Below are 21374 nucleotides of genomic sequence, written 5' to 3' on the forward strand. Positions count from 1 at the left end.
CTCTTTTTACGGGTGATGGTGGTCCTTTTTCTGTTTGTGGTTTGTCACGTTTTAGTATTAATAAAATATATGTTTTAAGCATTATCAAGTATAGAGGTTAGTATGGTGATTTGTTCTTTGAAAAACATTCTATATGATCAGTGTAATATAATTAAATGCATTGCTACTTTTTTTTTCAGCAGTATTACTCTGTGCTGATCCAGTTTGGATGTCGCAGGTGTAATCTTAGACAAAGCTTGCATGTTCCAGACTCCTATGCAAAATTTAGAACACCCCTAACGCAGCATTTATAAACACTGGTTTTGTGGCCTTCAGCTACTAGGACCTGTATGCATGGAGGCTAATACCGACACCTAAAATGTAGTTGCTTCAAATTAGTGAAAAAATAACCTCTCTTTGCAATTATCTAGAAAATCTGTATCTTTGTTTATACTCCTTTTGTTCATTATTGTGATTTGCTGAAAGCTCTGACTGTAGATGACTCGTAAATCACCTAGTTATCTCTAAGGGAACATTTAAGCACTTGTGGCATTGATTCAATGAGACCATTTACTGCTTCCCATGCAGACATGTCAAATATACATACGACTGTGCTGCAAAGTATCCTAGAAAATACACACACTTGAAAAGAATTGCAGGTCATCAGCGCAGTTTGTGGTTAATAAAAGCTTTAGGTTTCCCTTTCACAATATTAAATAATCACACTAACCTATTCAATATTTCAAATGTCCTTTCTTTTACAATGTGTTCCTTACGTCTTGAATTCAGAGCCAGAGTCCAGTTGTGGATCACCTGCAAAATACTGAATGATTTATGCCAGGATAAAACTTGCATGCAAAGAACAGAATATGATGTACATGAAAACTATTTTATGCCATTTTACTATATAAATCAATACCGGATAAGTATCATGGAAGAACCAAAGCTTGGAAGGTAAAATATTGTGCCATGTGGAGGCACAGGCCCTTGGGTGTCCTCATATGAGGCCAGCATTCAGCACCATAATGTTAGGTGACTTTAGTTGGCAACCAATAAGAGCTTTCATTATACTTGCGTTTGGAAGACTATTTTAGTGTATTCTTTATTAGACTTGTGTATATTTTACCAAAACAGATGTCCACACAATATTACCAACCTGTGTAGGTCGACGTCTCCTTGAAAAAGGGTCATCAAGCTGCACAATTTGAATAAGGACATATTCATCATTACGTTGATCAATCAAATTTCCAGCAAACGGACCATCAACTTCTAGCTTTAGAAGTGCAGAGTCACGAAAGTCTGTAAGATTTGCAGCTTGTCATGAATTGTTAAGGGCATTCCATTTATGGATGAAACATACATTAATGCAAAGACAATAGAAGTAATGTACCTCAGGGAAAAAAAACAATAAAAAGGAAAGAAAGCGCATTATGTTTTGTTCGAGCTTGTTTTTAGTCCTTTCAGTTTTGAAGGTCATTCGACAGTATGTCAGAACATAAACTGCATTACATTAGCAAAGTAAGTTCGTAATCAAAAGGGAAAGATTGCAGAGATTTGGCTAAGATGCTGATGTAAGAAACTCGCAGAGTGAGCCACCATTGTAAATTCTATAAAAAAAAAAATGGTGGAAAACATAGCACTGACTAAGATGCAAAAGATAATCAGGATAAAACAGTGCATCCCAAATGGTTAGAAAGGTAAGAACAAAATTGTTTTTATTTGCAATATACTGTAAAAACATGCTGGGCATTCGACACTAATCCAGCTCTTTCGTCAAACATATCAAACGATGGGAAACATATAGCAAGATGTATGGTCTATGATTATTTTTAGAGGATCAATGATCCATGGTGCTGCACACATGAAAATTAGTTACATACTAAATACAAATATAAATTACATAGAAAAAACTAATGATAGACTGGTGCAGAAAAGTCATAGTTACTCACCGATAACGGTGTTTCTCGGAGCCCATGACAGCACTACGGAGAGAGGGGATCCGCCCTTCGGGGACAGGAAACCTACAGATACATAAGGGCGGTACCTCTCCCTCGCATCAGTTGGTTTACAGAGCATCGGAGGACCTCCAGGTTAGTTTACAACAGAGAAAATACCATATTATAACATTTCTTAACAAAAAAAGGAACCCCGTGCCTAAATTGTAATATATACATTATATAAATCATATGTAATTAAAGGTGCTCACCGCACTCGTGATGGGAGGGAAATAAGCGAGTGCTGTCATGGGCTCCGAGAAACACCGTTATCGGTGAGTAACTATGACTTTCTCGGTCTCCCATGACAGCACTACAGAGAGAATTGCAGAGACTAAGCTTAGGGAGGGACCACCGCCTCAAGAACCCTTCGACCGAAGGTTAGGTCAGACGTAGAGGCTAGATTTAGTCTATAGTGTCTAAAAAAGGTTGACGGTGATGACCAGGTGGCCGCCTTACAGATCTGTTCTATTGAAACCTCTGACCTCTCAGCCCATGAGGTAGCAACTGCTCTTGTGGAGTGCGCTCTTATACCGTCCGGGATCGCATTTCCCGTAGATGAATATGCCAATGCTATTGCCTCTTTTATCCACCTTGCCAACGTGCCTTTAGATGCCCGGAATCCTTTTCTGGGACCCTGGAAACAAACAAACAGAGAGCCTTCCTTCCTATACTCCCTGGTGGAATCTAGGTATTGGACTAGGCATCTTTTGACATCTAAATTATGGAACTTCTGTTCTTTCCTATTTCTAGGGTTCGGGCAGAAGGACGGAAGGGATATCTCCTGTGACCTATGGAATTTAGACGCCACTTTTGGCAGATAGGCCGGGTCAGGTCTAAGAGTAACTCTATCATCCAATATTTTTGTAAAAGGAGGGTTAGAGGATAGGGCTTGAATATCGCTTATTCTGCGCACCGATGTTAAGGCTACTAGAAGAATGGTTTTTAGTGACAGTGTTTTTATGGAAATCGTGTCTATAGGTTCGAATGGTGGACCAGATAATGCAGAAAGGACTAAATTTAGGTCCCATGAGGGCATCTTTTGGGTAACTACAGGTTTTGATCTTGTTACCGCTTTAACGAATCTTATTATCCATGGGTTGGCTGCTATATTCTGGTTATAGAGAGCACCCAGGGCTGCTATCTGCACCTTAAGAGTACTAACCGCTAATCCTTGTTCCAGTCCTTTTTGTAGGAACTCAAGTATCTTATTAATTGAAGGTCCGTCCTGGATTTTGACTTTGGATACAGACAAGAATTTTTTCCATGTTTTGCCATATATTTTGGTAGTAATAGGTTTTCTACATTTTAATAATGTTGCAACCAAGTTGTCTGAAAAGCCTCTTTTTATTAACAGTTCCCGTTCAAAAGCCAGGCTGTCAAATGCAAGTTCGTCTCCTGTGGGTGGAGGATCGGTCCTTGCTGTAATAGGTCTGGCAGATTCGGTAGAACCCATGGGTCTGAGACCGATAGCATCCTTAGCCAGGAAAACCATGTCCTTTTTGGCCAGAATGGGGCAATAAGGATCATCTTTGTTTTGTCCTCTCTGACCTTGCGGATGACCGCCGGAATTAGAATGGTTGGTGGAAAAGCGTAAGTTAGTTTGTGTGTCCATGGAATGAGAAAAGCATCCAGAGCCTGGGGATTCCCTTCTGGGCTTAGAGAACAAAATTTGTTTACTTTTTTGTTTTTGTGATTGGCGAACAGGTCTATTGTTGGGGTTCCCCACATTTTCGTGATCTGGTTGTAGACAGACTGATTCAGGGACCATTCGCCTTGTCTCAACTGATTTCGACTCAGGTAATCCGCTTTCTCGTTTTTTGAACCTAGAATATGTAGTGCGGAAAGGGAAAGTAAATTCGTTTCTGCAAGGCGGAGAATTTTGGCGGAGGAATTCATCAGTGACCAAGACCTTGTTCCCCCCTGGTGATTTATGTAAGCTACTGTCACTATATTGTCCGAGAAAATTCGGACATGATGTCCTCGTATGTAGGGAAGAAACGACAGGAGAGCCTGATACACCGCCCAGAGTTCTTTTTGATTTGAGGATGTTGATAGTTCCTGAATTGACCAGTTGCCCTGAGTCACTCTGTTTCCCATGTGGGCCCCCCACCCCCTGGGACTCGCATCGGTTGTTATTACCCGAGATATTTTGGGTACCCAAGGAATCCCTTTTGAAATATTCTGGCTCTTTCCCCACCAGAGGAGGGAATGAATAACGGAGGAATTTAGAGTGACCCTGCTTTCCAAATTGTTTTTTAAAATTTCCTGCCATTCTAGTATGTGCCACTGAAGCTCCCTTGTGTGGAATTGTGCAAAGGGTATCGCCGGCAGGCATGAGGATAGAGACCCCAGTAGAGACATTGCCCTCCTTAGAGTCATGGAGGGGTTTTGCAGTGTTTGTGCTATCATGGCCAAAATTTTGTCTTTTTTGGGGCCCGGGAGCCGGCATTCTTGAACCCGGGAGTCTAACGTCAACCCTAGGAACTCCTGTACCTGAGAGGGTTCCAACTTTGATTTTTTTATATTTATGAGCCAACCTAATTCCGTCAGAGTAGTCATTACCCGGTCTCTCTGATGTCTGCAATTTTGAGCCGAGTCGCTGGCAATAAGAAAGTCATCCAAGTAAGGGACTATGATAATGTTCTGTTCCCTTATGTGGGCCATCATCTCCGCTACTATTTTTGTAAATATCCACGGAGCTATAGAAATCCCGAACGGGAGGGCCCTGTACTGGAAGTTTCTTATTTTCCCTTTTATGGATACCGCCATCCTGAGAAACTTTTGAGAATTCTCGTGGATGGGCACATGGTAATATGCGTCGGTTAGATCTATCACAACCATGTAGCAATTTGGAAAGAGAATTTTTATTGTAGATTTTATTGTCTCCATTTTGAATTTGTGATTCCTTACATAATTGTTTAGGTTTCTTAAGTTTATAATTGTCCGAAAGGACCCGTCGGGTTTTGGTACTAGAAACAGAGGGGAGAAAAACCCCTCCCCCATTTCTTGAGGAGGAATCTCCTGAATTACAGCTTTCTTCAGTAGGGAGATAATCTCTTTCTCTAGTGCCGCTTGCTCTACCGACGAAGACCTCATTTTTGTTATTACATAATTTCGAGGGGGGAGGGAAAGGAAATCTATTTTTAGGCCAAATTGTATGAGTCTTAGAATCCAGGTGTTGTTGGATATTTTCTTCCAAGCAGGAAGAAATGCGGTGAGTCTTCCCCCCACCGCAGGGACAATGTCATTTGGTGGGTTTTTTGTCGCGGGAGGTGTTGCCAAAGAGGTAGCCTCTATCTCGCCTTCTACCTTCTTCCCATTTATTTTGGTCTCTAGGAGGTCTTCGACGAAAAAATTTTCTATTCCGAAAGGACTGTTTAAATGGGGCTGGTCCCAGATTTGGAAACCCCTTCTTTTTGTCTCCCGCTTTCTGGAGGATGTCATCCAAGGTTTCCCCGAATAAGAAGTTTCCCTCGCATGGAATAGAACACAGCTTTAATTTGGTTTGGAGATCCCCTGGCCAGCTTTTAAGCCATAGGGTCCTTCTGGCCGCATTGGAGAGAGCAGCGGCCTTGGATGTTAGACGTACTGAGTCCGCTGAGGAGTCTGCTAGAAAAGCTGCTGCTGCTCTAATTGCAGGAATTGAGTCTAACAATTTACTTCTGGGTGATCCGTCCTTGATCTGGCTTTCCAGCTGGTCAACCCACACCATCAAAGACCTGGAGGTGCAGGTCGCTGCGACTGCAGGTCTCAGGCTACCTCCAGCCGATTCCCAAGCCCCTTTGAGAAAGGTATCTGCTTTTTTGTCTAAGGGGTCTTTGAGGGTACCCATATCCTCAAATGGGAGCGCAAATTTTTTTGAAGCTTTAGCTACTGCTACGTCCAATTTGGGTGCCTTGTCCCAAGAAGTGGACGCCTCATCATCAAAGGGATACTTTCTTTTCAGCGAGGGTACTGAAGAATTTCTCCTGTCCGGTTTCTCCCATTCTTTTTTGATTAGTGTCTGGACATTGGAGTTTAATGGAAAAGCTCTCCGCTTTTTTTGTGTCAGACCTCCGAACATAATGTCTTGAGCCGTTTTATCGGGTCTGGGATCCTCAACCCCCATGGTGGCCCTGACGGCTTTAACCAAAGCGTCCACTTCCTCTAATGGGAAGCAGTGACGGCCCGAATCTTCGTCAGAGGAAGATAGGGAGGATTTGGAATCATCAGAGTCCGCATCCTCAGATGAGGATCGGACAGAGTGAGCATATACCGTCTCCTTCACCTTTTCCTTCCCTTTTTTGGAGGATAATAGGGCATTCTGAACTTCCGATCTAATTATGGTTTTAAGTTCGGAAGCGAAGTCAGGGGTTTCTTCACATAACAAACGCTGGATACAAGATTTACAAAGCTTTTTTCCCCAGGTTGCCGGCAAAGCTTTGTTACATGTGGGGCAAACTCTATTTTTCTTTTTCTCCAGGCTCTTCTTACCCTAGTAAGGGAGAAGAGGGAGCCCTATTATAGGAAATGTGTACTTTCACGGAGATCACTCACCATTCAGATGTGGAGGCAGGTACCGGTTCTGGAGGAGGGCCGGGATCTGGAAGTGAAGCCTCTTGAGGAGGAGAGTTAGTCCTTGCAGCAGATCTGCTGCGCTGTGTGGATCGACTGCTTGATCCACTTCTGGAGCTCTTTGGGTCATTTTTCTTATGATGCTGCTGCCTTGGCTGCAGCTGCTGTGAATCGCTGTCCTCCATAGTGAAAGGGAGATAGTGCGACAATCATGTGTGCACCATCTCCCTTTTTAAATCCGGCGCCAGCTCCGGCGTTTTCCGTCACTTCCGGTCCTGCCACATCCCTGGGAGAGGAGACCTTGCCGCGCATGCGCGCGGGGATGACCCGGAAGTTGATGCCGCATTTCCGGAGCGGCGGCCATCTTACTACACCCGGCCCGTGCAGCAGCCGGCACAGGAGCTCCGGGTGACCAGCGCCCCTTCGTCTGTCGGAGTCTGGCGGCGGCCTCTCCCCCGCTCACCCTGAAAACCCCATCGGTCTCAGCGGTGGCGGCTTCGGGTGCCGGACCAGCCGCGGCAGGAGCCTCCTCGCTGCCAGAACTCGACTGTCCGGTCCCAGTCCGTGGATACGACGTCTTCCTTGCAGGTACTGCCGAAAGGAGGTTCCCCGTTCAGGGACAGGAAACCAACTGATGCGAGGGAGAGGTACCGCCCTTATGTATCTGTAGGTTTCCTGTCCCCGAAGGGCGGATCCCCTCTCTCCGTAGTGCTGTCATGGGAGACCGAGAAAGAGTGGGTTCTGCCCTTGTGGGCTTATAGTCTAGAACAGTGTTCCCCAACTCTGGTCCTCAAGAGCCACCAACAAGTCATGTTTTCAGGATTTCCTTAGTATTACACAGGTGATGGGATTCTTGGTCGTCCAGCTGATGCAAGTATCACCTGTGTAATACTACGGAAATCCTGAAAACATGACCTGTTGGTGGCTCTTGAGGACCGGAGTTGGGGAACACTGGTCTAGAAGATAAATGTGGAATGAGACAGTAGTTTGGGGGGTGCTGTACCACCAGTGGTGCTAAGACATCTGGCTAGTAGCTTTCTTAAAGAGATGGGTTTTCAAGTTCCAGCTGAAAGTTCCGAATTTGGTGGATAATCGGATGTGTTGAGGCATAGAATTGATAGGATATACTTTGGAGAAGTCTTGTAGGTCAACTGGGTGAGAAACGTACAAGTACGGGTGAGAGAGGAAGGAGGAGTGGAGATTATGTGTGGGAAGATATCAGGAGATTTGTTTGGATATATACGGAAGAGAGATTATGGAAGGCTTATTAGTATACTTATGCATTTTATATAAATTCAGCATATAAAAATTCAAAAAGCATTTGGATAGGCAATTACATGTCTTAGGGAAAATAATGATTAAAATAATAGACTCTCAGTTGGCAGGTTTTCATGTTTGACCAGAATCTTAGCTCTTGCTTCAATCTGCTCACTGGTGCAAACCATTATTCTAATTAATTGTGATGAGCGAGTATACTCGCTGCTCAGGTTTTCGCGAGCACGCTCCGGTGGTCTCCGAGTATTTGTGAGTGCTTGGAGATTTAGGTTTTTTTTATGCAGCTGCATGATTTGCGGCTGTTAGACAGGCTGAATACATGTGAGGATTCCCTAGCAACCAGGCAACCCCCACATGTACTCAGGCTGGCCAGCAGTTGTAAATCATGCAGCTGCGTCAACAAAAACTAGATCTCCGAGCGCTCACAAATACTCGGAGACCACGGAGCGTGCTCAGGTAAACCCGAGCAACGAGTACACTCGCTCATCACTACTAATTAAATTTAGGTAATTGGAGAATAGTTTTCACTTGACTTCCTTAGAAAAAATACTGCATATGACCAAAGATTCATAGCTCCAAAATTATATTATACAAACACATCCCTTGATAATAGCATCTAACCTTCCAAAAATAAAATATGTTACAAAAAAAACCTCAATACATTCCTTGGTGTGGTGATGTGGTGTGATGTGATGTGATTTATCACAACTGCAGGAATGTGTAAAACAGGCTTCATAAAACTTATCTGGCAAGAATTATTAGAAGCCGTCCCCATGTTTTAATATTCTAGCAATTCAACATACTGCTTTTCCTAACTCTGAATCCCCCCACAGGATGAGCAAGCCTGCAAGCATTCTAGATTTAGGACAACAGTCTTGTACCGAGATTCAAAACTTTTCTTAGGAGATGCTCTTATAATTTGCTCCAGAAATGGTTGTCCTTGATTAACACGTGGGTATATGAACATGCAAAATACAACTGCGTGTGCAATTGTAACTTTCATATTACAGTAAAGGCAGGGTGAGACTGGGCACTTTGACTACCCCAGGTAGTTGTTAATAAGGGATAAAGATAAATATGTAGAATATATCACATACATGTAAACCGGTTCTTCTGAAATATTTTTATAGCACATAAAAGTATTTGCTATTGAGTTTTTTTTTTCTAATAATTTAGATGTCATTCATCCTTGCTGTGCCCAATATTGGTTTCATTTTTGAACATATTTAAAAGGCATATTTAAGCTTCTGTAACCGAAACTGTACAGCTCAAGCACACAAAGAAACCCAGCAGCTCTATTGACTCATTCCTCCGGCTTGTAAAGAGAACGAGATTATATGTGATTGCTCACTGCTTCGTGGAGCCCAAATGAAAAATCATCAATAAATACATTCAAAATAGAAAACCTAGGAAGAAAGGACTGAATTATATATGATTAAAACAATCATCTCACCCTGAGACATACCATTAACTTGTTCTTCATCCAGAACAAAATATTCTTTTACAGAAAGGTTTGGGTCCATAATGTTCATTGTGTGACTATGTAACATACTACAGAACAAGAATCTGTAGATCGAAAATGATTTAAAGAAAACATCTAGAAAAATCTAAATTAAAAAGTTGAATTATTGCAACCATGTTAAGATGAAGGTGGATAGGCGACAATAACAAAGACTGTATTTTTTAAACAATGATTTACTTAGTTGAAAACAGAAAAAAATGCAGTAAACACAGGCAGTAAGGGAAAAGCAAGTGTAAGGTTGAAATCTCTTTAAAGCCCCTTTCACACTTCCGTTTATTACAAGCAGTCACAATCTGTCAAAATGTTGAAAAGAAGGATCCTGTGTAGATTGTAAAAAATGGATGCACTGGGTCTGTTTTTTTGCCGGATCCATCGAGGCTATGTGCACACGTTGTGTAGGCGTCTTCGCTGCATTTTTCTGCTGCAAAAACGCATGCACAACACAACCCAGGTGAAAAAAAAAAAATCGTGATATTCTTACCTTCCGGCGTCCCCCACAGCCTTTCTGATGCTCGTGATGCTGCCGGCAGCTCCCATTCCCAGTAATGCCTTGTGAGACAATGACCTGTGATTTAATAGCGGTCTCGCAAGACCGCTACGTCATTGGGTGATTTCGCAAGGCATTATTCGGAACGGGAGCTGCCGTCAGCATCTTGAGCATCGTGAAGGCTGCGGGGGACGCCGGAAGGTAAGAATATCACGATTTTTTATTTTTTAAAATTATTTTTAACATTATATCTTTTTACTATTGATGCTGCATAGGCAGCATCAATAGTAAAAAGAGAGAGAGCTAGAGAAAATTTCCCCAACGGGAAATTCCTCCACGCATGCTCAGTTTCAAAAGATAGCATCCGTCGCTGGATTGCTGCTTTTGACAGTCTGCAATGGAAGCCTATGGATGCAGGATCCATTATAGCCAACGACGGACAGTGCAGGATCCGTCGCTGAACAATTTTCCGCCATACAGGAAAAATGTTCCTCTCTGCGTGGTCTCCGCCCGATGGACAGCAATTTTACGACGGACTCAGCGCATGACGGATGAAACGGAAGGCCATCCATCACAATCCGTCGCCAATACACGTCTATGAGAAAAAAACGGATCCAGCAGAAACATTTGCAGGATCCGTTTTTTTTTTCACAAAATGACACATTGTGACAGAAAAAGAAAGACGGAAGTGTGAAAGAGGCCTAACTGGGTGGGTTCTGAATAAGGGTAACACAGGCCTCAATGGCAATAAGTAGTGATGAGCGAGTGTGCTTGTTACTCGAGATTTCCGAGCATGCTTGGGTGTTCTCAGAGTATCTTGCACATCATCGTAGATTATGTTTGTCTCCCCACAGCTGCATGATTTGCAGCTGTTAGACAACCTGAACACATGCAGGGATTGCCTGTTTGTTAGGGAATCCACACATGTATTCAGGCTGTAACAGCCGCATATCATGCAGCTGTGACAACACAATCTACGAGCATATCAAAGATACTCAGAGAACACCCAAGCATGCTCGGAAATCTCAAGTAACGAGCACACTCGCTCCTCACTAGCAATAACTCAATCACTCAATGAATACTTGCAAATTTTAAAAAACTGACCATCACATCCAAACAGACTAAAGGTACCGTCACATTAAGTGACACTGCAGCGATATAGACAACGATGCCGATCGCTGCAGCGTCGCTGTTTCGTCGTTGTGTGGTCGCTGGAGAGCTGTCACACAGACAGCTCTCCAGCGACCAACGATGCCGAAGTCCCCGGGTAACCAGGGTAAACATCGGGTTACTAAGCGCAGTGCCGCACTTAGTAACCCGATGTTTACCCTGGTTACCAGTGTAAATGTAAAAAAAAAAAACACTACATACTTACATTCCGTTTTGTGTCACGTCCCTCGGTGTCCGCTTCCCTGCACTGTGTAAGTGCCGGCCCTAAAGCAGAGCGGTGAAGTCACCGCTGTGCTTTGCTTTACGGCTGGCACTGACACATTCAGTGCAGGAAGCTCTGAGCAGCAGCACGTAACCCTGTGGACGCCGGGGGACGTGACAGACATCAGAAGGTAAGTATGTACTGTTTTTTTTTAACTTTTACAATGGTAACCAGGGTAAATATCGGGTTACTAAGCGCGGCCCTGCGCTTAGTAACCCGATATTTACCCTGGTTACCATTGTAAAACATTGCTGGCATCATTGCTTTTGCTGTCAAACACAACGATACACGCCGATCTGACGACCAAATAAAGTTCTGGACTTCTAGCTCCGACCAGCAATATCACAGCGGGATCCTGATCGCTGCTGCATGTCAAACACAACGATATCGCTATCCAGGACGCTGCAACATCATGGATCACTATCGTTATCATTGTTAAATTGTTCAGTGTGAAGGTACCTTAAGTGTGAACAGGTGCTGAACCTAGAGTCACCAACTCATATACAATCAAATAAACAAGGCAGCACCCTGTAGCCTCAAAACTTGCAAACATGAAATATGAAAATTGAGTTGCATTACTGCACTGGAAATATGACAAAGTGAGAAAGTTTAGCACATAAATTGGCCAATTCATGTGGACTTGATAGCGACGATAAGGCATTTCTCGTTTACCAGGACCTAGCAATGCCTTTCCTCTCTTAGAATAAAGTCTTCATCTGTATGGGAACATGAATCCTTTGTTAGACTAAAATCCATATCTCTGTGGAGGGGTAATGGTGCCGCTGTGATTAAAAACACCTGTGGTTAAAAGGCGGAGTGCTCAGTCAGAAGGCTAATGAATACAAATTTCAAAAAAAACTGACCGTCACATCCAAACATAGACTAAGTGTAAACAGGTGCTGAACCTAGAGTCACCAACTCATATACAATTAAATAAATAAGGCAACACTCTGTAGCTGCACAATTGAAGACTTTATTCTAAGAGAGAAAAGGCATTGCTAGGTCCTGGTAAACGAGAAATGCCTTATCGTGGCTACCAGGTACACATGAATTGGACAATTTATGAGCTAAACTTTATCAATTTTTCATATTTCTAGTGCAGCAATGCAATTCAATTTTCAGGTTTCATGTTTGCAAGTTTTGGCGCTTTGGCGCTACAGAGTGCTGCCTTATTTATTTGAATGAATACTTGCAGTCACAGATGATGGATCCCAGGACTCTGGATTTTACTGTTATGGTCGCTGTAGATGTGATCCTCTTGTCCTACACTGCAGGCTGCACATGTTCACCTTATTGGAAAGGCCATGACACTGGATTCTTGCTGTCCTATAAACAGTCTCTTTCTATACCTTGTCACTTTGCCTGGCTGCCACCTCCTAGGAGCAGTCACAGTGTATTTCCAGCTCTCTGACAGTGCTACGGTGGCCTGCTGTCTCTAATTACTGTCATTCTGACAGCTCTTCTTTCATGCTCTGTTTCCCAAAACACACACTGACCTGTGCATGTTATAAAATATTCCCTCACTAAATCCTTTCGTAAAGTTCCTGGGTTCTTTACTGGTCACTGCAGGTACATCTTTCTTGCATATTCGCCGGTCATTGGCAGGTATGGCTGCACCCTTTTCATGTGTTCCATACAGGGCTGCTACTCAGAATTTCAGGGCCCCATACTGGTCAAATTTTCGGGACCCCTTGAGACTCTGCCCAGACTCCACCCCAGCTCTGGCTTCAACCTTCCACAGTCCCATTACTCATAGAAAACTTCACTACTGCACCAAGTCCTCACCAATCACACATTAACAGTTCCTATCAAACACAATATCACATAGCCATCAGCTTTGATTTTGGCCAAAAGATTTCTTAAAACGCCACCACGACAAGGTAAACTTTTTGGTCAGGCCCTACTGTACTCTATTGAACATTTCTTAAAATATTCAATATTCTTTTTAGGTATATTTTTCTTTATATTTCATTAAGGGAATGTGTCACATACATTTTTTAAAATGAACAATACCACATACAAGGGACAAATACTATCACACCAAGGCCGGACTATATATTACCACCACATAGTGACCGATTAATACCACATACAGGACACATACCACCACAGCATAGCCAGATCTCGTATTACCACCCCATAGTGACAGAATAATACCACATACTAGGAACAAATACCACCACACCATGACCGGACCACATATTACTACCACGTAGTCACTGAATAACTACAATACTGATCATTAATAAAAAAAAAACACAATACTAATATTACCATAAGTGGCATTAAACACAGGAGCTTTGTACATAGTACAGTGTATAGTGTCAGTGTACAGGTAATACAGTGATCACCAGTGACATTATACACAGGAGCTCTGTACAAAGTGTACAGTGTATATTGTCGGACCACATATCACAGTGATTGAATACTACAATACTGAACATTAATAAAAAGCACAAAACTAATATTACCATAAGTGCTATTAAACACAGGATCTTTGTACATAGTATACAGAGCAGGGGTAATACAGGCATCTCCAGTGACTTTATACAGAGTAGCACTGTATATACTGTCAGTTTACAAGTAATACAGTGATCATTGGTGACATTATACACAGGTGGTCTGTATATAGTGTATAGGTAATACAGTGATTACCAATGACATTTTACACGGGTCCTCTGCATATAGTATATAGTGTATAGTGTCAGTGACACTGACTTAACACTGGTGACATCTCTAGTTGAAGTCCTTCATCTTCATCCAGCAGAGACCACCATCATTTCTTCCAGCCAGGACTCATTGCTGCAGAAAATAACACTGTAATTTAGAGCACATTGCCAAACTTTTTCCCAACTTCTACACCACAGCAGATGAAGAAAAAAAGCGACAGTGTCACCCTGCCCAAAAATTCCACCATCCAACACTGAAAACAGTATCCTCAAAAATAAAATACATAACAGCAGTAATAATATCAGATGACTAGCTCCTACAGTAATGACCCACATTCTGATCTCATATGTACTCCATTCTTGGCCCTACGTGTTCTCTCATTCCCGGGCAGCATGTGTTCTCTCATTTTCTCCTTACCTGGCCGAGGTCCAGTGGTGTCCTCTCCTTGATTCATCTAAGGTGCAGATGCGCTGGCTTATAGCAGTGATGTCATAAGATGGTGACGTGCGCTCTGACGTCAGCTGCAAGCCTGTGATTGACTGGCAGGTCTTAACTGTTGCCAGGCTGGAAGGCTTCCCACATGGCAATATAGATTTTAAATGAACCCGCAGAAACCTGCTGCTTGGGCCTGGTGAGAAGAAAAGAGGGTCTGGGCCAACTCTGCTCACCAGCCTCATAAGCATGTAAGGGCAGTAATGCCCTTATGGCATCCCTGGTTACAAATATTGGTCTTCAAATAAAATAAATATCTGATTTTCAAGTTAAAGCAGGCTTTAAAGGGGACTTTTAACACCATTTAAATAGCAGGTGACATGCTTCATTTCAGCACAGGAGTAAGAGCAATAAGAGGCTGCAGTCTTCAGGCTCCTCTCTGTTGTGTTCATCCAGTGACACTACAACTCAAATCAGCCTATGCCTGCTGGAGTGGATAACAGTGAGAGCATGTGTCACTGATGGGAGTATTCATCAGCTGACACCTACGCTATAAATACAAAAAAATGTATGTGGTGTCTCTTTTGATAACCAGTGCAGGCAAAACTGATAGCTGCGGGCTGCAAACCTCAGCTGTCAGCTTTATCATGGCTGGTTATCAAGAATAGATGGGTCCCATGACATTTATTTTTTATTATTTATTTAAATAAATAATTTTTACAAAATGGCATGGGGTTTCCCCCCTTTTTCACAACCAGCCAAGCTAAAGCAGACAGCTGGGGCTGGTAGTCTCTGGCCTAAAATTAACAACATCTTGCAGCTGACCCAGAAAAGGCGCATCTATAATATGAGCCATTTCTGGCACTTTGCCTGACTCTTCCCACTTGCACTGGGGCAGTGGCAAGTAAGGTAAAATTTTGAGGTTGATGTCAGCTGTTTTATGGCAGCTGACATCAACCCCACAAGTTAGTAATGGAGAGGCATCTACAGTTGCTACCCCGCGCTCTGACACACGTGTACCATCGTTAAAGATAAAGGCGTGTGCACTACTATGTCTGGTGCCAAGGTAGGTTCCCACACCTTGTGAAACTAGAAAGAAGAAACCTGGCACTCAACTTAATGCTCGTGTCAATTTTAATGTAGTACTCAAAAACGTTTCGGTCCTGTGTCCGGACCTTCATCACTTACTACAAACGTGAATAGAAAGATGTACACAAAAACAACAAAATAAATAAACAAAAAAAGAAAGTATATACAAGTTGAAAAACAACAAGATTGTAATAGGAGTTAATGCAATAAGGTCATATAGAACAACATGGCATGGATAAAATAATGTCCAGTGAAAAGAGACCAAAGAGTATCAGGCATAGGAAAATATGAAAGCGGAGAGGCGGAGGGGGGAGAAAATGCAACGTACCGTACATATAGCATAATATGGATAATGGTGACAAAGTTGTCAGAAGGCACCTGCGCCTATAGTGATGTAAAGAAAAGTGACTAATCACATCGGTGTGTACTGGTGGTGTGTAGGAGGATATATAGAAGCATACCTGTCAAATGTGCAGTTAATATGATAATGAAGGGTGGACTAAAAATAAAAGTAAATGACGGTAAGTCAGTATACCACAGTGGTATATAAGCGTATAACTAGCAGTGAGTGGCGGTTGGTGGGAAAAAGGTTGTGGAGGAATTACCTTAAAGTTCTCACAGCGCTAGTGTGTGCCAGTGTCCAGACGTGGTATCCCCCGCTGGTCTGGTGTAGTGTTGTGAAATGTGCGTACTTATGGGCAGGGGGTGGTGCCCGGGAGTGTCGGTGGGCTAATAGGAGAGCGCCCGTGGAGCCGGAAGTGACATCGCCGGAAATAATATGGCCGTGCGTGTCACCGGATAAGCGGTATGCGTTCCATCCTGGGTGACGCTGATAAGTAAACACGCCAGGGGAGGTTCCTGGAATGGGAGGTGCCTGTGATGTCCAGAGCACAATAACATGTAATAGGGAGAGGCGGAGGTCCGGTGGTGGATCTAAAAGACGGCGATCCAGTGGTGGAGTACATAGGATCACGTGTGATAGTGGAGTTATCCGGTGGAGAGGATCTCAGTGGGAGATACCATGCTGATGAGTGTGACAGCATTAGTATAACCGGCTCTATAAGAAAAGGAGACTGTTATTAGAGTTAGAGCCAAGAGAAAACTCCACTATCACACGTGATCCTATATACTCCACCAACTTTAAGGTAGTTCTTCCACAACCTTTTTCCCACCAACCGCCACTCACTGCTAGTTATATGCTTATATACCACTGTGGTATACTGACTTACCGTCATTTACTTTTATTTTTAGTCCACCCTTCATTATCATATTAACTGCGCATTTGACAGGTATGCTTCTATATATCCTCCTACACACCACCAGTACACACTGATGTGATTAGTCACTTTTCTTTACGCCACTATAGGCGCAGACCACGGTGTGCCTTCTGACAACTTTGTCACCATTATCCATATTATGCTATAAGTACGGTACGTTGCATTTTCTCCCCCCTCCGCCTCTCCGCTTTCATATTTTCCTATGCCTGATACTCTTTGGTCTCTTTTCACTGGACATTATTTTATCCATGCCATGTTGTTCTATATGACCTTATTGCATTAACTCCTATTACGATCTTGTTGTTTTTCAACTTGTATATACTTTCTTTTTTTGTTTATTTATTTTGTTGTTTTTGTGTACATCTTTCTATTCACATTTGTAGTAAGTGATGAAGGTCCGGACACAGGACCGAAACGTTTTTTGAGTACTACATTAAAATTGACACGAGCATTAAGTTGAGTGCCAGGTTTCTTCTTACACGTGTACCAGCGTCTCAAACTCGTCCACCGATGCCGGTTCCTGCAGCTGCATCTCTCATATGCTCCTGGGTATCGCTGCACCTGTTTCCACAACTGTGCTATCGCCATTGGATTCAGCTCCCTAACCTACATTACAGCACCGACCTGTTTTGTCTGAATTTGTTTTCAGCCCCAATACATGCCAGCATTCGCTAAATAACAACTGGTGTCGGCATCTACTGCAATGCTATCCAGCTGTTCCCAAGACATATTCGAGTCTGTATGCACAACTTTACCACTTACAGAAGATTTTGTCCATTCACTCTTAGTCCAACAATCCATATTGACATTTCGTGTTCTAACCTAGAGAAATTTTTCCAAGGGCGGCATTGTGATCAAGGCCATTAACTGGCCAAAACGTTAATTTGCCTGTCAGTTCACCTGCCACCTGTATTAAATTTTTCACTTGAAGCAAAATTCCTCAATTTGTACAACTGCAATGATTATATACCCTTTAGCCATCAGGATAGACTGTTGACCGTGGCAACCGACAACTGCAATCTCCCTCCAAGGTGGCTTTGCAGCCTCCTTTCTGCCTTGAGTACCTCCTTTTGCAGTGTCCTGGTGTGAAACGGAGCCAACTGTACAGCTGGCATACAAGACGTCAGAGAACCCAGCTGGGACATTGCATCTTTCAAGGAGAGATCCGGATTGTTCATTATTCTCTTGACTTCATAGAATCATAGAATGGTAGAGTTCCTCCTGGGTCATCTGGTCCAACCCCCTGTTCAAAGCAGGATTCACTAAATCATCCCAGACAGATGTCTGTCCAGCCTCTGTTTGAAATCTTCCATGGAAGGAGAACTCACCGCCTCTTGTGGCAGCCTGTTCCACTCATTGATCACCCTAACTGTCAAAAAGTTTTTTTCCTAATATCTAATCTGTGTCTCCTCCCATTCAGTTTTATCCCATTGCTTCTTGTCTTTCCTTGTGCAAATGAGTATAAAGATGATCCTTCTACATTGTGACAGCCCTTGAGATATTTGTAGACAGCTATTAAGTCTCCTCTCAGTCTTCTTTTTTGCAAGCAAAACATTCCCAAATCCTGTAACCGATCCTCATAGGACATGGTTTGCAGACCGGTCACCATTCTGGTCGCTCTTCTCTGAACTTGCTCCAGTTTGTTGATGTCTTTTTTTAAAATGTGGTGCCCATAACTGGACACAGTATTCCAGATGAGGTCTGACCAAAGAGAAGTAGAGGGCAATAATGACTTCTCGTGATCTAGACTGTATGCGTCTGTTAATACATCCCAGAATTGCATTTGTCTTTTTTGCTAACACTGTTGACTTATGTTCAGTTTATGATCTATTAGTATACCCAAGTCTTTTTCACATGTGCTCTTGCTTAGCCCTATTCCTCCCATTCTGTATATGCTTTTTCATTTTTATTGTCCAGATGTAGTACTTCGCAATGCATTTTTCCTTGTTAAAAAACATTATGTTAGTTGCTGCCCACTGCTCTAGTTTATTTATATCTTTTTGAATCCTCTCTCTTCTCTAGTATTAGCTATCCCTCCTAGCTTTGTGCCATCAGCAAATGTAATCAGTGTACCTTCATTTCCTTCATCTAAATCATTGATAAAGATGTTGAACAATACAGGCCCAGGACAGAACCCTGTGGTACCCAACTTGAGACATTCTTTCAACTGGATGTGCAGACATTTACGACCACACTTTGGGTCCGATCACTAAGCCAGTTATGAATCCACCTAACAGTTGCCTTGTCCATTCCATACTTAGTCATTTTTCAATAAGGATGGTGTGAGATACTTGGTCAAATGCTTTGCTGAAGTCAAGATATACTATATCTACAGCATTTCCCTGATCCACCCAGTCAGTGATTCTGTCATAGAAGGAAATTAAATTAGTCTGACTTATTAGTTACAAACCCATGCTGACTCTGGTTAATCACTTCATTCTTATCCAGGTACTTACGTACATGTTTAATAATTTGTTCAAAGATCTTTCCTGGTATAGAAGTCAGACTCACCGCCCTATAGTTCCCTGGGTCTACCTTCTTCCCTTTTTTGAAGATAGGAACAGCATTTGCTCTTCTCCAGTCTTCTGGGACTTCTCCTGTTCGCCAAGAATTTTCAAAGATTATGGAGAGTGGTTCAAACATTTCTTCTGCCATCTCCTTCAGTACTCTGGGGTATAATTCATCTGGACCTGGAGACTTGAATTCATTTCTGTTAGCTAAGTGTTTCCTCACTATCTTTCTGTTCATAGATATCATGGATTCTTCCTTTCTTTTAATAGGACAGCGAAGTTCAGTTGATGTTACAATTTCTTTCTGAGAGAAAACAGATGCAAAATAGGAATTTAAAAGTTTGGCCTTCTCAACATCCTTTCTTACCGCTTAATCATTTTCATCCTGTAAAAATCCCATAGCATGTTTGACTTTTCTTTTACTTTTGACACATCCCCAAAATCCTTTTTTTATTGCTTTTGACATCTCTTGCAAGCATTAATTCATTGTCAGCTTTCGTTAATCTGACTCGTGCCCTGCAAATTCTGCAGACAGCATTACAGATGATAAAATTAGGCATCATCTGCAAATGTTTGTCCTCCAGAAGAAAACAATGTTTAGCTACTGAGTTCAGGAGGATGCCGAGGAATCTTTGACAGCTCGAGGGAACTAGCCTTGATTTCTTCGGATTGAGTAGCCAACTCAAATCCTGCAGGGACGATATTATATGATTCAGCTGTGTAGTACACTGGACGACCGACCCCCCTTCTATCGGGAAATCATCTAGGTATGGTATGACCAAGGTATCTTGATCCCTTAAATGGGCCATCACCTCTGCAATCACTTAGATAAACACACGTGGTGCCATAGACAGACCAAATGGCATGGCAGCAAATTGAAAATGTCTAACCTCATCGCCCAGCTGTACCGCCACTCAGATATTGCTGGTGGTCCTGGTCTCTCAGCAGGTGGTAATAGGCATCCCTTAGGTCCAGGACTGTCATGAGACACCTGGGAAACAGAAGTTTGGCTGCAGACTTGATGAATTTCATTTTAAAAGTATGACATTGTAGGCCCGTATTTAGCCTCCATAAATTAATAATGGTTCTGAAAGAACTATCCGGTTTGGAAATCAGGAATAGAGGAGAATAAAACCCCTTCCCTTCCTGGCCCCTAGGGACCTCAACCAGAACCTGTTTCTCCATCAACTGCAGAATGTATATTTCCAGGGCCCACTGCTGGTTGGGGGAATTTCTCAAACTTGTTAACAGGAAGGAGTCTGGAGGGATACTCCAAAACTCCAATCTCAGCCCGGATGATATTGTATCAAGGATCCAGGAGCTGGATGTTATACGGACCCATTGATTATAAAAAATATCTCAATCTACCACCCACTGGAAGAGCAGGGCTAGCGAAATTAGTGCCTACGCTTGGAAGATGAGGCACCGTTACACTTCGGTTCCACTGACTTCCAGTTTCGGTCTCTATATCTCCTCTGGAAAGACGACAGCTTTCTAAAGGTGTTCCTAAAAGTAGGGGTAAACCGTTTAGGGAACCCCTTCTTCCTGTCACTTGCCTTCGTGAGGATTTCATCAAGCACGGGGCCAAACAAATACTCACCCCAGCACTGTATGGCACAATGTTGCTTTAGCATGCACATCCCCCTTCCAGCTCTTTAACAAGAGCGCTCGGCGGGCAGCATTTGACAGGCCAGCAGACCTGGTGGCTAACCGTAATGAATCCACTGAAGCATCTTTCAGGTATGCTGCCCCTCCATGGATTTGTGAGAAGGAGTCCAATAATCTAGGCATCCCAGACCATATCTGATCCTCCAGCTGGTCCAGCCAGACCATTATGGATCTGGTGGTGTAAGTACTCGCAATCGCTGGCTTGAATGCCCCAGCTGATGACTCCCATACCCGCTTCAGGAGCATGTCTGCTTTCTTATCAGATGGATCCTTTAGAAGACCTCCGTCCTCTAGGGGTAGCACTGACCTCTTTGATGAGGAGACAACAGCTGCATCAACATTGGGAAATTTAACCCATTCCGCAAGTACGTCATCCTCAAATGGGTATTTCCATTTTGAGGTAAATGGCAGGAATGCCCGGTTATCCTGCTTATCCCAGTCCCTTTTTATGAGGCTTTTCACTGTGTCATTTACCAGGAAGT

The 21374-nt window shown here is 42.9% G+C and overlaps 2 protein-coding genes across 5 annotated transcripts in view; both read right to left on the reverse strand.

Annotated features, from left to right (window-relative positions):
• The window catches only part of OCA2 (OCA2 melanosomal transmembrane protein), a 685962-nt gene that overhangs the window by 292683 nt on the left and 371905 nt on the right, over positions 1-21374 (reverse strand). For all 4 annotated transcript variants that reach the window (XM_077296885.1, XM_077296884.1, XM_077296887.1 and 1 more), the window contains 2 exons: positions 1136-1293; positions 710-792 (listed from right to left, as the gene is read on the reverse strand). In XM_077296885.1, coding sequence (XP_077153000.1) covers positions 710-792; positions 1136-1293 — 241 coding nt within the window. The remainder of the gene's footprint in view (positions 1-709; positions 793-1135; positions 1294-21374) is intronic.
• On the reverse strand, positions 4692-6784 carry LOC143818346 (uncharacterized). The gene is made up of 2 exons (XM_077299686.1): positions 6536-6784; positions 4692-6450 (listed from the first exon to the last, which is right to left on the reverse strand). The coding sequence occupies exons 1-2, from the start codon at positions 6713-6715 to the stop codon at positions 5221-5223; spliced, it is 1410 nt and encodes a 469-aa protein (XP_077155801.1). The 5' UTR covers positions 6716-6784; the 3' UTR covers positions 4692-5220.

The sequence above is a fragment of the Ranitomeya variabilis genome, chromosome 3, assembly GCF_051348905.1.
Source record: "Ranitomeya variabilis isolate aRanVar5 chromosome 3, aRanVar5.hap1, whole genome shotgun sequence".
Lineage (NCBI taxonomy): Eukaryota > Metazoa > Chordata > Amphibia > Anura > Dendrobatidae > Ranitomeya > Ranitomeya variabilis.

Excerpts from the sequence above, each read along its gene's own strand:
- LOC143818346 (XM_077299686.1), bottom strand. The coding sequence starts at position 6,715 with ATGGAGGACAGCGATTCACAGCAGCTGCAGCCAAGGCAGCAGCATCAT. Across the intron at positions 6,451-6,535 it reads CCGGCCCTCCTCCAGAACCG|GGTAAGAAGAGCCTGGAGAA; the intron begins GTACCTGCCTCC and ends CTCCCTTACTAG.